Source organism: Dermacentor andersoni, chromosome 10, assembly GCF_023375885.2.
Source record: "Dermacentor andersoni chromosome 10, qqDerAnde1_hic_scaffold, whole genome shotgun sequence".
Classification (NCBI taxonomy): Eukaryota; Metazoa; Arthropoda; class Arachnida; order Ixodida; family Ixodidae; genus Dermacentor; species Dermacentor andersoni.
Window position 1 is genome coordinate 134,354,760 of NC_092823.1, and position 16,263 is coordinate 134,371,022.

General features: G+C 47.2%; 1 protein-coding gene across 2 annotated transcripts in view; it reads right to left on the bottom strand.

Annotated features, from left to right (window-relative positions):
- Positions 1 to 16,263, bottom strand: part of LOC126545132 (putative N-acetylated-alpha-linked acidic dipeptidase) — a 58,529-nt gene that overhangs the window by 22,284 nt on the left and 19,982 nt on the right. For both annotated transcript variants that reach the window (XM_055078257.2, XM_055078256.2), the window contains exons 5-9: positions 13,065 to 13,351; positions 11,967 to 12,049; positions 10,963 to 11,094; positions 9,480 to 9,703; positions 6,965 to 7,064 (exon numbers count right to left, since the gene is read on the bottom strand). In XM_055078257.2, coding sequence (XP_054934232.1) covers positions 6,965 to 7,064; positions 9,480 to 9,703; positions 10,963 to 11,094; positions 11,967 to 12,049; positions 13,065 to 13,351 — 826 coding nt within the window. The remainder of the gene's footprint in view (positions 1 to 6,964; positions 7,065 to 9,479; positions 9,704 to 10,962; positions 11,095 to 11,966; positions 12,050 to 13,064; positions 13,352 to 16,263) is intronic.

Consider the following 16,263-nt stretch of genomic DNA (forward strand, 5'->3'; position numbering starts at 1 on the left):
GTTGGCGGCGTGCTTTCTTGAGCGAGGCGGCGGTGGCTGTAGTGTGTTTGAACATGTCAACATGCTAAGCCTTTTCGCAAGTGTTTTTTTAATGACAGTCGTCAGTACGAGAGCCACGTGGTCTGCATCCTGGGAGAGCGAGGCTGAGCGCCCGCGGAGCAGTGGCATGCCTGAAGCGAGTGAATACGGAAGCCTCGTGGGTGGTCCGAATTTCTTATGTAAATAGCTTCTTCCATCTCTTTGACTCGGATGAAGTCGCGGCTCTGGGAGCCGGGTGGCCGCGGGCCACGGGTGCCACTACGGGCTGACTGGTATTGCGGCCTGGCACCGGGCGCTCCGACACCGTCTGGGACGGTGGGCGCCGTCAACTCGGATGCTGTGTGCACCGAGCGGAGTAGGACCACCTCACAGAGCTGACGTCTCCTCGCGGCTGCCTGTTTTGCGCCCATTTTGGGTGTTGTTTTTGGATGCCGGTTGTTGTCAGAGTAGCGACGCTTTAGGCCTAAGGCTTTACGAAGCTGCCTGTCGCACGTGGAGGCACACAACCTGGTGGACCGTGGCGTTGAGGCGTTGCAATTTGCTTCCCTCATTCTATTTAGCCTCGCACGAATTGAAATTGCTCGTTCGACTCAAGGAAGCGAGCTTCGTTCACGTGAACTTAGCAACTGAGTAGCCGCCCGATCTTTTGCTAGCCGAGTTGAACATCGTACCACGTGGGCGATGCGCATGCAGAATTCCTCTCCCTTGCACTACTTTAGTGTTTTGCCGAGTGTGTTAAGTGTACGCAGCGTGAATGGAGTCACCCCTGGCTTGCTGTCACCTGCACATCGTCTGCGCTGCTGTCCCGGACTACGATCGAGCCACCCCGGGCGATGGTGATGCTGTGGCCGGTTCGGCGCAGCGACTTCGGCGGCCTCCTGTATCCAGCTCACAACCCTCGGCGGCGGACAAAAGAGCCGGCAGTCACCGACAGCTACGACGGCTCTTGCCAGCAGGGCGCGTCGGCGCGAGCGACGCTTGCTCGTACCGACTACTGCGTCGTCGTCTCCGGAGTCCTGGCCTGGGATCGTGCCGTCGAGTCGCAAAGCTGCTGCTGTGACCGGCGGACGCCAGCGGTGTACCCCAAGGACAGTCGGCTCGCATGTTATGGACAGCGTGTGGACATTTCCTCAGCGCGGCCGCTGTTGCATGCACTATCTTGTTCGCGAAGCACGGGTTAATGTTAGACCGTGTCACATGTTTCGCCGGAATAAGAAGTGATTTAAGGTTGGGGGGATGTGGGGACGCGTGACTCTCGCGCGTCCCCTGATGTTTTTCCCGCATAGCGCGTCTCCTGCAGGGCGGTTTCGCCCGCCGCGTGGCCTGGCGCCCGCGGCGGTCGGAGTGGTTGAAGCACAGTGCGAGAGATGGCGCTAGTGTTGCGCTGCTAACGCCGCCGACAGGCGAGGTTACTTGGGCACCGAAAGGAAGGCGCTTGGTCTCTATGGGTTCGGGAAGCGAGCGGGACGGACGTGCCGCCCGCGCGTGCACCGACCATGCTTCTGTGAGACCGTCACGCGTGGCCGCCTTGGACACCGTTCGCGTGACAGTACGCGCGAGCAACCAGGCGTTGGGATCCAGCATGGGGCGAACATATTCGCTCGCAATGCGGTCGCGGTAAGTCGGACTTCTAGATTTGTCGCGCGCCCATCGGCATGTTTTGGGGATAGCAACTCGGCTAGCAGGCATTGATCTATGAAAGGTGCAATAAATGCCCTTGTGACTGTTTGCACTACTGTGTTGTCGTTCCTTTGTCCCCAAGAGTATGGAGGAGAACCGCGTATCTCCAACAGTTTTCAGCTTCTACAAGATTGCAATGTCTGTGCAGACTAGCCAGACCAGGCCTGCCTGACAAGCACATGTGCAAAAAGAAACACCAGTAACCATTTGTTGAATGTGTGGGAGCAGTTGTTTATAACCTTCCTTTAAAGTGTGGGAAAAACTACGTGGGGCATAGCGGAAGGTGCCTCAACGAGTGTTTAAAGGAACATCGGCATAATGTAGCAGAAAAGCAGGGTGGGTTCCCCGACGCTCACTGCAGGTATTGCAAGCGCACTGTTGCCAGGGCGGATGATGGTGACCACTCGACGTGTGCTCCAGCATACAGAGACTGCTCCATCATGGGAAGAGCCAGAGGAAGATTAACTCGCAAAATTATCGAAGCAGAAATGATTGATAGGCTAGGGGATAACTGCGTTTAAAAATAATCAATTGCCCTTTCCCGCAAAGAGTTAGCTTATCTGCGTAATGGCAAGGTATTTTTTGCAAACAGTGCATGTATGCAGTGGCGTAGCTAGGTCGTCTGGCACCCGGGGCCCATAGGTCTTCTGTCACCTCCCCCCCCCCCCGGTGTAGCCGGTGGAAAGAGGGGTGTCTTCAGACGTATATGACACCCCCCCCCACTGGCCCCTTGCACCCGGGGCCCACGGCCCCCCGGCCCCCCCTGTTGCTACGCTACCGCATGTATGATAACGCATGCGAAAAAGTTGTATACAGTAAAAGCTCATTAATTCGAACTATTGAAAGTCAGAGGAAAAAATCGCTCGGTTAAGGCGCGTATATAGTCTGACGTGGCGTGAGCACGCGCGCACACGCTACGTCACGTCGGCGTGAACAACGTCTATACTTTGAAGCACTGGCGCAGCCAACGTAACCGGACGCGGCCAGCGCGGTCCGACGCGCCCGACGTCGGAATGGCTCTTGCTCCATCCGCGCGTTCGTAGCGCTGACTGGGGCGGAGAAAAAAAAAATGTCTCAGACTAGCGCGAAAAGCGAAGCATCGATTGCGACAGAAAATTAGTAGATAGCTTGGAGAAGTATGGGAGAGGCCTTTGCCCTGCAGTGGGCGTAACTAGGCTGATGATGATGATGATACGAAGTAACGATAATAGTTTTATCGGCCGTATAAACGTGTAAGCATTCGCTTACGAAATAAATTAACAAGCACTGTGTCACGCGTGCACAGGTAAGCATGAACGCATCTCGCTCGATGACCGCGGAAACTCGCTGGAGTGAAAACACGCAGCAGTAGCAGCAAGCGAATTGACGTTCGTACAGCTCTCGCTTCAACGCGAACGAAACGTAGAAAGCATAGTGCATACGAAGCTACCGGCACTACGCATACTCGGCAAACATCGTGGATCGCTTTGAAGATGAGGCCCACACGGGCGCGCACTTTGGCCACGTCGCAGATCGCTTTCAAGATGCAGCGCCCGCATGGCCGCGCCGTAAGCAGCAGCCGCTGAAGATCGTCCTCCCGTCCCTCCCTTGCCTCACCCCCCTGCCTCGCGCGCGACAAGAGAGGGCGCGCTCCGCCCCACCTTCCCCTCTCGCGCACGCGAGATTGAGCCGCGTTCGCCGGCTCACCCTCGCAAGCTCGTACACAAAGACGATGGCGCGCGGCGACGGTGTTATCGTCCTTGCCGCTGATCGAAAAAGCAGGGCTGCGCGACCCGCGCGGCGACGCCAGCGTGCTCCCGCGCACTAGTACCCTCCCCATCCACGATGATGCGGAGTTCGAATTATCGGTGGCGGTGCGGATTTCAGTGTGAATAAGCGGGATGTGTTACATATTGCTTTCAATACGTTGTTGGACGGACCGTGGCGACTACTTCGAATTATCCGAAATTTCGAATTAGCAAGTAGTGAATTAACGAGCTTTTACTGTATATGTGTGGGTCCTTTCCTCGAAATAAAGATTGTTGCAAGTTAGCACCTGTGTGTGTGACATTTTCCTTTCGTCCTTGTCTTTTCACGTGCTATAAGCCTTACAATGTTATACTAGCAAGCCCAAATCACTGCATTACAGCTAATTCAATGTTGTTCGGTCACCCTTTACATAAATAGATATCCCACTACTCTAACAAAACTGAAAGCAAGGTCTGACACAGTACTGGCTGCTGGTGAATAAAGCAGAATCCGATAATTATCACCTTGAATGTTACTGAACTCACTTGCATTTCTCAACTTCTCTCACTTGTGCCACCATGAAATCTCAAGAACAAACAGAATATAATATCAACAGTAGATAGCCTGCCACTTCATGTTTATATCTCTCTTCTGTGTACAGTTCATATCTTTCCTTGACCATGCATCAACCAGCCAGTACAGACTGAATTTTGAGCTCTAGCGATAAACCAGCGAAGATGACAACACTGTTGTAAAGTGTGGTCAGCCTTGTGAACATGGTCTCCGAGTTACTCGTGACACCTTTGGCTCCCAGAATGCTGCTCTGATTCAGTGTATGGGGGCTCGCAATACGTTTTGAAAAATAATTTATTCGTACCATAGGCCATGAATGGCCCAAGCAGGAGTAGGTTACCATAGTTTGACAGATAATAACAGTGAAGTATTGTTACACAATGCTAGCTGTATATTAGCCCTTTCAGTTTCATTGATGTGCCGGCATTTTCAAATTTTTGTACCGCCGTGTGACTGACCTACCCACATGTTCACTCTCTCCAGTGAGATGTGCACAGTTACACAAAGTTGGTGAGTTCCAAGGTAGTTACACCACCTGTTGTATATTTCTAGAAGCATATTTTCTAGGCTTGTGCGAGTATTCAATATTTTCGAATATTTGCTCGAATATTATGCTACCGTATTTACTCGCATAATGATCACACTTTCTTGTCAAAGGAAATAATGCAGATTCAGGGGTGCGATCATTACTGAGGTTAAATTTCCCATGAAAAGAAGCATTTTATTTTTTCATCCCGCATTTGCTACGGGATGACAAGCAGGCGGCTGCCGCTGTCAGTGCAGGACACCAAAACAAGAATGGCGGCCGGCGGAGCAAGCCGGATGCGCCGAATGCGATTATTTTTCTACTCATGAGTACATTAAGCGCATTGAAACAGTTTCTTCCGTATCAGTAATGAATAATATTGTTAATATCGGCAAGTTTGCGACAATAACGCAGCCATGCTTACTTTGAGGGGACAGAAACAGAGATGGGCGCACTTAGCTGCCAGTAACATAGAAACACATGGCGGGCATGCTGCGGAAACTGCGGCATTTATCTTCGCTGCTATCCTAATACGGCACATTTCCGATAAGGGTGGGCGAATATCTTAGCTGTGTTACAAGCGTAAGCATATGAATAGGGTACACTTCTAATGTATCAGTGTAAATGTGGCTCCTATCGTTGCCGCTTGCAATTTGTTGCGTGCCCACGAGTACAGACGAGAAGAATCGAAAGGCGCCCTTTACGTTGTTGTTGACCAAAACCATTATGAAGCCTACAAATAATAAAGCCGAGGTAAGTTTGGTTGTAGCTTTTTTTCATGGAAGTGCGGAAAGTGACGAAAGGAATGAAATAGGGCGTCTGCTTAAGAATGTTGGGTGCGTGCAGACCGCTTGGTATGTCTTCAAGAGTCGTTCGTGTAGCATTTGACAGATGTTAAGCGGGATCATTAGCTAGACTTGGCACACGACATATCGCTGCGACAAGTTCAGGGTGCAATCATTACACGGGAAAGAAAAAAAATTGCATTTTGATGAAAAAATTCAGGGGTGCGATCATTACGCGAGTGCGACCATTAGGCGAGTAAATACAGTACTGTATTTGATATTTGCCTTGTCCAAAATTTCAGTATTTAATGTTTCCAAAGTATTCAACATGAATGAATATATGTATCCTTCTTCGTATGACCCACTTCAGCATATAAACGTCACCCACACTTACAGCACCCCAGAAAGAGCAAAACAATTAAAGTTTGCATGTCATCCGTGGAAATCACTACATGCAATGGTCAAATCTTTATTTAAAGAAAGCCTCCATTTAGGGATATACAGATCGTTCATATCTTCCGCTGGCAGCTCTGTTCCCAACCTCTTCAGAGACGGTGATGGTGGAGGACTTTGGCTTAAACATGTGGTTCTGCTGTGAAGTCACACTTTAGGGCAACATTCGCAAATAACCTGCACCCCGATTTTATTGCTAAATTCTTTAAAATATTTAACGCAAGTTATACAGTCAAACCTTGTTAATACATACCCGCTTAATGTGTAATTGCAGTTTGAACATAGTCGCGAAGATTCCCCCACTAGCCCCCATTTTACCCCATGTAATGGCTGACCGCTTAAGCCGTAGTTACTCAGTGCCCACCAAACACTAAGTGTGTACTATTTTCTTTGTTCTACATGCACAGGCACTAAATTGTCAAAATATCATGCGCACAGACGTTCCGATTCTCGAGTTGCGACACCCGAACAACAGCCACCAGTGATAGTGACATCAAAACATGGCAACCGACGTCCTGCTCATACAGCTGTAGGCGACTGCAGCGCACAAACGCATGGCCTTCGAGATTGCCTTCCCGTAATGCACAGAAGCTGCTGGTAAGGGTGCGAATTCGCTGTCGCAGTCGAACCTAATCCAATCCAAGTAGTAAGCGTGCAAAAGCACATTTGTTCTTTAGATGCGCAGGCATTTCTATGCTTATCTAATGAGAAAAATTTCCCTCCAACCATCCATCCTGTAAGACAACTGCTTTCAAGATAAAGCCTGCAGCAGCGAACGACTGTACCTTCACGCTGCCTGTCGCTTCAACGCTAACGAGGCGGCGAGAACACAGCGCTCATGAAGCTTTTGGCACAAGCCACACCCTGCCCTTTTCACAGATCGCTTTCAATATGTGGGCCCACGCTTCTCTCTTCAGCGCGTAGCAGCGGAAACGCAGCGCGCAGAGCTATTAGCAGTCGGCACTCTCTGTCCGCATCACAGATCATTTTCAAGATACGGTCCGCGCCGCCATGCCATATACGCAGGCACCGCCGGTGTACGCTTGATCACGGGTCATAATGGTTAGACATGGATTGATAAGGCCTAATGAGCGATAACGGCTTATAATGAGTAATGAGTGCCATAAAGCTTGCCAAGATCAGGCAATGCGGTGGTGCTTCCTCACCATCGGCCACTCACCTTCTGAAGGATGTCGTCTACGTAGCTCATCTGCACCACTGGAATGCCTGCCTGGGAGAAGAAGGCCGCATAGCTGCCTTCGACATCCATAGCCCGCACTCTGCAAAAGAGCATGTCAGTGGGTTATTGTGGTGTACTGCTGCACTGTTTGGCAGCATTCCACACCGAATACAGCAGGGATCAGCTTATTTGTAAATGGCATAAAAAAAAAACTCAGGACAATGAGATGGATGGGACACACAAATCTGTACTCCCAACTGAAAGTCATACACCCTCTTTGATACTTGCGGGCTGTGTGTGAACACCACCCGCATAGGAATTAAACTTTGGCCATCCTGCTTATCGGCGTCATAGTCGCCTGGTCTTGCTAATTTCGACTAGTACTTTTGAACAATCGACTAGCCTTGAACTACGCGAAACTTAAGGTCAGACCTTAAGCCCACTTGCCAGTACGCACTCCCTCCTGACCACTCCTGGTTAGACGCCTTGGCAGACTTCACTTTGTATTTATCTATTGATAGCGGTGTTTAGCCATTGACCTGTTGGTCAAGCTGGTTTGTGCACTCGAGCCCTGTCGCGCACGAAACAAATGCTGCACATACGCACTGCAGTTGCACGTAGCTCCGGCCTGCTGCCTAGCATAGATACCAGGGCTGCCGCAGGGTGCCGCAACGAGTCGGCTGACTAAAAGCACACATTGCTTTCAAGATATGGTCCATGCAGCCATGCCATATACGCAGGCGCCGGCCAGTGTACATTTGATCACAGTTCATAATAGTTAGATGCAGCTGGATAAGGCTGCTAATGAGCGATAACAGCTTATAACGATCGGAACATCATCAGCACACCAGGCACCGCCACCTGCGGTACTTTGCTTGCATTATCAATGCACCTTGCGCCGCCTGCACCAGTTCGCATCGCCGCAGCACTGTCGTTTGTTTGTGCTGGCTGGATCAAGCTTCATAACATTGATAATGACACCGGCTGCGTGGAGATACTTAGAACTTAGAACGAGGTAGACACTGTGTGTGCGTGTGAGTGTGCGCGCGTGTGCGTAAGTTTTCAGTGGCTTCCGTAGTATCGTGTTGCACTCGTGGTGTTTCTAATATGTTGGTTTCTTCTAGTGCAACTGCAGATAGAAACGTGCCAAGTGTCTCAATGCGCTGGCCTGCCCTTGAGTAAGGGTGTTCTATGCCGCTTGTCAATGCATGGTTCTGTGGTGTAATCGTTTCAATATCAGACTTGTGTGCTCCCCGTGTTCGCATCGTTCCGTTAGACAATTTTATTCATGTTTATTTAATTATTTATAACACTGTACATTGTTGAAGATCACGAGTTTGCCAAGTCACAAGGCCGTTCAAAGCCAAAAGGATGAAGTTTAGGCAAATCGATGTACTAACCATCATCCCCATGCTGGCCGGATTACCCTGCTTGCAACTTCCATAGACACTAGCACCACAGTTCCCTTTAGTAATTATGGTATGAAAGCACATGGAGAAAGGAAACAAAATAGGAGAGGCCATGAAGTCACGTCTTTGAAGCCGGAAGTGCAGCCATCTTGGTGTGCTATCTTCCTTTGCACCTCCAATCAGCTCGCCAGAGCAGATAGGCGCGAGCTTTGAGCTTGCACTGCTATGAGCCACCTGAAGTGCGTGCTGCTGATGCACGTCAGAACAAAGCCTACAAAACTTCTGTAACAGATTTAGTGAAGCAGACATGCTCCTGTGTTTTTCCGTGGCACGTTGAAGACAACACAGACCAGTGTCGTAATTACGTAAGCGTGTCTGTTGCTGGCTGACACTCACATACTCAAAACACAACTTTCAAGCTTACACAGCCCATTGCAAAGTCAGTTTGTCTCTCAAACAGAATGTGCTGCGAGAAAGACATGGGCTGAAAAATCTTATCTCACTTTTTCAGAGGCCAAAAGCAGCAGTGAGAGCTTCAGGAGTACGGCTGCTATGGCAATGTTGATGTTTGGCACAACAGCCCCAGTGTTCCTTTGCGAAAAACACCACGTTACTTCTACCACACACTCAACAGATCTGGGCTAGCCGGGGCCTCTCCTATGCCTTTTTTCCTCCGTGCTTGAAACAGTAAACTCATAAAATACTTCTTCGCTGCATAGCTCCTAGATGGCGTCATTCTGCTTAACGCGTTTGGCATTAGAGGCCAACGAAAGAGTGCCTGGAACTAGACAAGAAAGCTTCGCTTTAAAGCTGCGAAGGAGGTGTGCTGGCACTAACGTCGTAGCCGCTAACCACCGGGTGCATGCATTGTCTGCTTAGGTGCTGTTTAGAGGCTACTAATAGAAAAATTATGCAATTCGCAGTGCTGTGGCTCTGCCAAGATAGCTTCAGTGGTATATGCTACTCATTTATAACGAATTTAGCCAAAGTAAAATTTCGGTGCAGTCAGCCTTTGATGGTCATACATGAGGGTTTCCTTCGTTACCCCTAGAGGCCTTGATGCTGCACAAGTTTTCCGAGTCCTTATGTAAGTGAGGTGCACTCACGCTGGTCGCACAGGAAGCATGGCGGCCTGTCTGTAGTTGGTCAGCAGGTCCAGGGGCTCCACACTGAAGGAGTCCCACTCCTCTCCTTCCTCAAGGAGCACAGGGGGTGCCGCAGAAGAGCCACTCGGAGGAGGGAACAGGAGTCGCGAAGCATTGCGGTGCTTGGGGAAGGTGGCCACCCACTGCTCGTATACGCTGCGTGAGCCGTCACCGCCAGCTGGCACCTGCACGCACCATGCACAAGGAGAGTCACTGAGAATAACTCTTCTAGGTGCCAACTACGAAGTCTCCAAACGCTCATACTATGATATACAGAACAATAAGGTTGGTCTTACTGGATATCTTAAAATCATGCAGAAGCCATTGATACACCTTGGCAAAATCAGAGGAACTAAACCTTTGCAAAGCTTTCCAGAAAGTGAGGTAAATAAAATTTGTATAATGCTTTAAAATTGTGGGCTTTAATGCACAGATGCTGCACAGCGCGCTATAACGGACACTGTAGTGGAGGACCCCAGGTTAATTCTTACCACCTGAGTGTTCAATGTTCACTCAAAGCATGGTACACAAGCGCTTTTGTGTTCTGCCACAACTGGCAAATCAAACCTCCAACCTCATGGTCCTCAGCACAATGCCATAGTTACTGAGCATCTGCAGTAGGAGTGTAAAATAAGAACCAAATGAAATTTTAAGAAAATGACCTAACTTTCGAAATAAGCATGTAAGGTTGCATGTATTTACGAGTTTACAGAATTATTCAATTCAAGGCTACACAACCTTGAATTTCCTGCACTTTGCTGTGAGGTTATGGATTTTGACGGCATCTGCTTGGGCCTGGTTCATTTTTGGTCAGTAAAGATAGACTACTTTGTATTCTGAAGGAGCAAAGGACCAAACTTTGCACATATTAATATCTTTTACTGTGGCTCAATGCACAAAATTAGAGAAACTACTTTAAAATCTGATGTCACACTGAAATACTGGCACTGGTGTTCAGATGTGAAATTCCCAAACTATAGGTTTAACATTTTTTCTTGTACTAAACAATCGCCTAGTGCAAATTTAATGAAAATAAAGTTTTGAAAGAATACTTCACCCCTCCTGTGCCTTGGAGGAGCTGGGTTCGTCCATGGATATTGGGTAAAATAAACAGCCAAAGATGAGCCAGGTAAGCAGTACTTTGCATTGTCTAGCAATGCCATGGATGAGCCTAGCCTTGTCTTGGGGCTTAGTCTGGATTTTGGTAGATGGCAGCACATAATTTATCGAAAGAAAATTTATGCTTTCTGAGGAGGCAACACGTGTTGGCAACTAGGGTTGCCAACATATAGTTTGGCAATTTTTGGTCAGAATTCAGGAAAATAGCACAAAGTGGAAAGAGCTGAACTGCTTTGGGGTTTCTCTTTTAGCGTCTTTCTACCACACTGCTCTTACAGCAACCTCAGTCCCTCTTTGCAGGAGAGTCAACCATGTGCCTCCTCACCTGCCGGGTGGCATTGAAGACTGCATGGTAGAGGAGAGGGGAGGCCGCCACACTTAGCGAAGTGGACCCAAGCACAGGTTGGCCAAGGTCAATGTAGGCCACCACACGGCCATGGAGCAGCTTGAGGTTCTCCTGGAGACACGAGGCACGCCATCACACCACACACTACACAGGTACTAATGACATTTGCTCAATAAACAAAGCTGACATCTCTTTCTTCACACAAGAATACTACCTGCTGGCTGTGCTTCCTACCAGTGAACATACCACTGCTTCATTGGGCAATATTTATGAGATTCTAATGAACCCCTTTTGCACATATCTTCTATGGGCTTGAAGCAGAAAACAATGTCGACCCATATCTAACACACACCGAATTTTATAAAAGGGACAATTTAGAGTGCCTCCAATTCTGGCAATTGGAAAAGATTGAAATCTGCAAATTTACAGAGGGTAAATTTATTTACATTTAGTGTGCACTTTCCTCATTCTCAGTCGGATCATTCGAGGTTGAATTATCCGGTGAGGGACAATTTCAGGATCAAGATAATTAATGCCTTGCGCCCCCAAAATTTGGGTGGAAATTCATCTACAATGAATATCCAAGTATAGAAATAGCATTCTTTTTATGGAAAATGAATTTGAAGAAATTTTAAAGCATTCTTTATTTACTTATTATTCTTTTTTTTAATAGAAGAGCACTGCAAACGAAGTTAGGCCAACATTTTTAGACTGAGACACCTTCAGAACAGGCCTAATATCTTTTGCTACACCCCATTCAGGATTGACCAACAAAAATGGTAGATAGATAGCCGGAAAGAAAACTGGTCTGACAATGTCAAGAATGCTATTCACATTAAAATGAACGGTCGCTGGCCGGGACCTGTTGGTACGAGCGAATTAGCCTAAGATTTGAATTAACAGGAGTCAAATTAATTTAATTCTACTGTGCTCGTGGCAATAATATTATCACAGAAAATGAATGAACCACCAGAATTTCCTACCTCAAGCCACTCGACGACACCCACGGACTGGAATTCTTCCGCACCCCAGCTGCAGAAGATGACAGTGCGGCGAGGTCGCCAGCCTGCATTTTTCCACCGAAGGCATCAGTGAAGTATTCAATTTTAGTGCATATTCATAAGTGCATAAGTCCTTGTAAAGCTGCTTAACTGTTTAAATGAAATTTGCAGCATTTAATAGAGAAAGCTAAATTGTACTGGCTATTAAAAGCAGAATTTATATTTTTTTACAGAAATTACGGAATAATTGCAAACTAAAAAAAAAAGAAAAAAAGAAAGAAAGAAACGAATACCCAAAATATACAGTTTTGTTACATTGAACCAAGAATAAAGGTTACAATTCTGTAAGCTTTATCCACTGGGTCATCTAACGTGGACAAATGTCATGTCATAGTTAGTGACCTACATGCAATCGTCACACTGTTTATGCAAGCTTTACAAAAGTATTAAACCCAAATAAGTCAAGTCTTTGAGAGCAGTGCATAACACACCAGTTTTGCTTGCACTGATGTAAAAATTAATGCAGTTTACAGAATTACGATATTCTTTATCATTGCCAAGTTATAGAGATGTAAACTAGAGGCTTCCTTTCTCTTCCCACATATTTTTGGCAATTACTGTATATAAAATTGTTATTAATTAATTATTTCATTAATTTGGTTTTTACGTGCCAAAACCACTTTCTGATTATGAGGCACACCGTAGTGGGGGACTCCGGAAAGTTCTACCACCTGGGGTTCTTTAACGTGCACCTAAATCTAAGTACACGGGTGTTTTCGCATTTTGCCTCCATCGAAATGCGGCCGCCATGGCCGGGATTCCATGCCGCGACCTCGTGCTCAGCAACCCAACACCATAGCCACTGAGCAACTATGGCGGGTGTATATAAAATTGGTTCACTAAATTGGAATGTTTCATCCAACAGTCGGTAGATTCTCACTTCTTGGTAATGCAACAAACCTCCCCAAAATCAGTTCAGTGGATGTCAAGTGACACAACTACTCCTTTCTCATGTATCAATATAAGAGCTCCTAACATGAAGCTTCCTTCTAAAAACCACGATAGTTAGAGGGCATTCACCTTCCTGGAGGAGCTTTCCAAAGGCTGCGCTCAGTTCGAGCAGCAGGGCCGTGCTGCCAATGTCCGAGTCACCCCACGCATCGCGGCCAGCACCCACCAGCACGTAGCGATCGGGCTCGACGAGTCCGCGCACGTACCCAACCAGGTCAAACACAGAATGGTTTCGCAGCATGTTGTGCAACTGCAGCTCGACCTCAACAGGGCCTGGCCCAGCGCCAAGGGCAGCACCACTCTCACCAGCCAAGGAGCCCTGCATCTGCGCAGTGACTGGTGGTCCCCCCATGTGCCTGCAAAAAGTTTGGCGACACTGGGTTTAAAATATATATATATATATATATATATATATATATATATATATATATATATATATATATATATATATATATATTTTGAATTTTGGCAGGGCCCACATCACATCATGCGATTAGCACTGAAGCAATGTAGCAACACACTAATGCCGCTGCAGAGACCCTTTATGTATACCAGCCGGGTTCCTCTTGCACTTCCCACCGAAAACACGGCACCGTCTAGTGGCACTGCCACGAAGCCCATGTGTGGGGTGGGTGTGAATATATATTCAGACAAGATTGTCTGAATATGACGAGAGTTCGATACCACCCAGCACCAGAGAAACTTCTTATTTTTGTGTCATTAAGACTAGAAATGAAATAGACTTCATACTCTGCGCGAACCCTGGCATCATACAAGATGTAGACGTGCTCGGCAAGGTGCGCTGCAGTGACCATAGGATGGTAAGAACTCGAATTAGCCTTGACTTGAGGAGGGAACGGAAGAAACTGGTACATAAGAAGCCAATCAATGAGTTCGCGGTAAGAGGAAAAATAAGGGAATTCTAGATCAAGCTACAGAACACGTATTCGGCCTTAACTCAAGAAGAGGACCTTAGTGTTGAAGATATGAACGACAATCTTATGGGCATCATTAAGGAGTGTGCAATACAAGTTGGTGGTAACGCCGTTAAACAGGAAACCAGTAAGCTATCGCAGGAGACGAAAGATCTGATCAAGAAACGCCAATGTATGAAAGCCTCTAACCCTACAGCTAGAATAGAGCTGGCAGAACTTTCTAAGTTAATCAACAAGCGTAAGACAGCGGACATAAGGACCTATAGTATGGATAGAATTGAACAGGCTCTCAGGAACGGAGGAAACCTAAAAGCAGTGAAGAAGAAACTAGGAATAGGCAAGAATCACATGTGTGCGTTAAGAGACAAAGCCGGCAATATCGTTACTAATATGGATGAGATAGTTCAAGTGGCTGAAGAGTTTTATAGAGATTTATACAGTACCAGTAACACCCATGACGATAAGGTGAGAGAGAATAGGCTAGAGGAACTTGAAATCCCACAAGTAACACCGGAAGAGGTAAAGAACGCCTTGGGAGCTATGCAAAGGGGGAAGGCAGCTGGGGAGGATCAGGTAACAGCAGATTTGTTGAAGGATGGTGGGAACACTGTCCTAGAAAGATTGGCCGCCCTATATACACAATGCCTCATGACCTCAAACGTACCGGAATCTTGGAAGAACGCTAACATAATCCTAATCCATAAGAAAGGGGACGCCAAGGACTTGAAAAATTATAGACCGATCAGCTTACTGTCCGTTGCCTACAAAGTATTTACTAAGGTAATCGCAAATAGAATCGGGAATACCTTAGACTTCTTTCAACCAAAGGACCAGGCAGGATTCCGTAAAGGCTACTCAACAATAGACCATATTCACACTATCAATCAGGTGATAGAGAAATGTGCGGAATATAACCAACCCTTATATATAGCCTTCATTGATTACGAAAAAGCATTTGATTCAGTCGAAACCTCAGCAGTCATGAAGGCACTATGGAATCAGGGTGTAGATGAGCCATATGTAAAGATACTGGAAGATATCTATAGCGGTTCCACAGCCACCGTAATCCTCCACAAAGAAAGCAACAAAATCCCATTAAAGAAAGGCGTCAGACAGGGAGATACGATATCTCCAATGCTATTCACAGCATGTTTAAAGGAGGTATTCAGAGACCTGGAGTGGGAAGAATTGGGGATAAAAGTTGATGGAGAATACCTTAGCAACTTGCGTTTCGCTGATGATATTGCCTTGCTTAGTAACTCAGGAGACCAATTGCAATGCATGCTCACTGACCTGGAGAGGCAAAGCAGAAGGGTGGGTCTGAAAATTAATCTTCAGAAAGCTAAAGTAATGTTTAACAGTCTCGGAAGAGAACAGCAGTTTACGATAGGTAGCGAGGCACTGGAAGTGGTAAGGGAATACATCTACTTAGGGCAGGTAGTGACCACGGACCCGGATCATGAGACTGAAATAACCAGAAGAATAAGAATGGGCTGGGGTGCGTTTGGCAGGCATTCTCAAATCATGAACAGCAGGTTGCCGCTATCCCTCAAGAGGAAAGTGTATAACAGCTGTGTCTTACCAGTACTCACGTACGGGGCAGAAACCTGGAGGCTTACGAAAAGGGTTCTGCTGAAATTGAGGACGACGCAACGAGCTATGGAAAGAAGAATGATAGGTGTAACGTTAAGGGATAAGAAAAGAGCAGATTGGGTGAGGGAACAAACGCGGGTAAATGACATCTTAGTTGAAATCAAGAAAAAGAAATGGGCATGGGCCGGACATGTAATGAGGAGGGAAGATAACCGATGGTCATTAAGGGTTACGGACTGGATTCCAAGGGAAGGGAAGCGTAGTAGGGGGCGGCAGAAAGTTAGGTGGGCGGATGACATTAAGACGTTTGCAGGGACAACATGGCCACAATTAGTACATGACCGGGGTAGCTGGAGAAGTATGGGAGAGGCCTTTGCCCTGCAGTGGGCGTAACTAGGCTGATGATGATGATGATGATGATGATGAAAGCGGCACATACCCATTAGGCCAAGTTAGCGTGAAAGAGGTTAACTGAAGAGTGCCACAGACCCAGTGATTCAAGTTGGTCTGGCAGCTGGTTTGAAACCCTGTTCCCTCAGCACAGCAGCCCGATTCTGTACTCATTAGACAATGGACTACCCAGTGGCCCAAGCTAGTAGGTGCAATTACATAGAAAGTCCCGTGAAGTTCCCTAAGAATGCTAACTGCATTAAAAAGAAAAATTCACAGGATAGTTGTGAGTGTGTAACAGAAATCTTTAAAGGGACACTAAAGGCAAATACTAAGTCAACATGTACTGT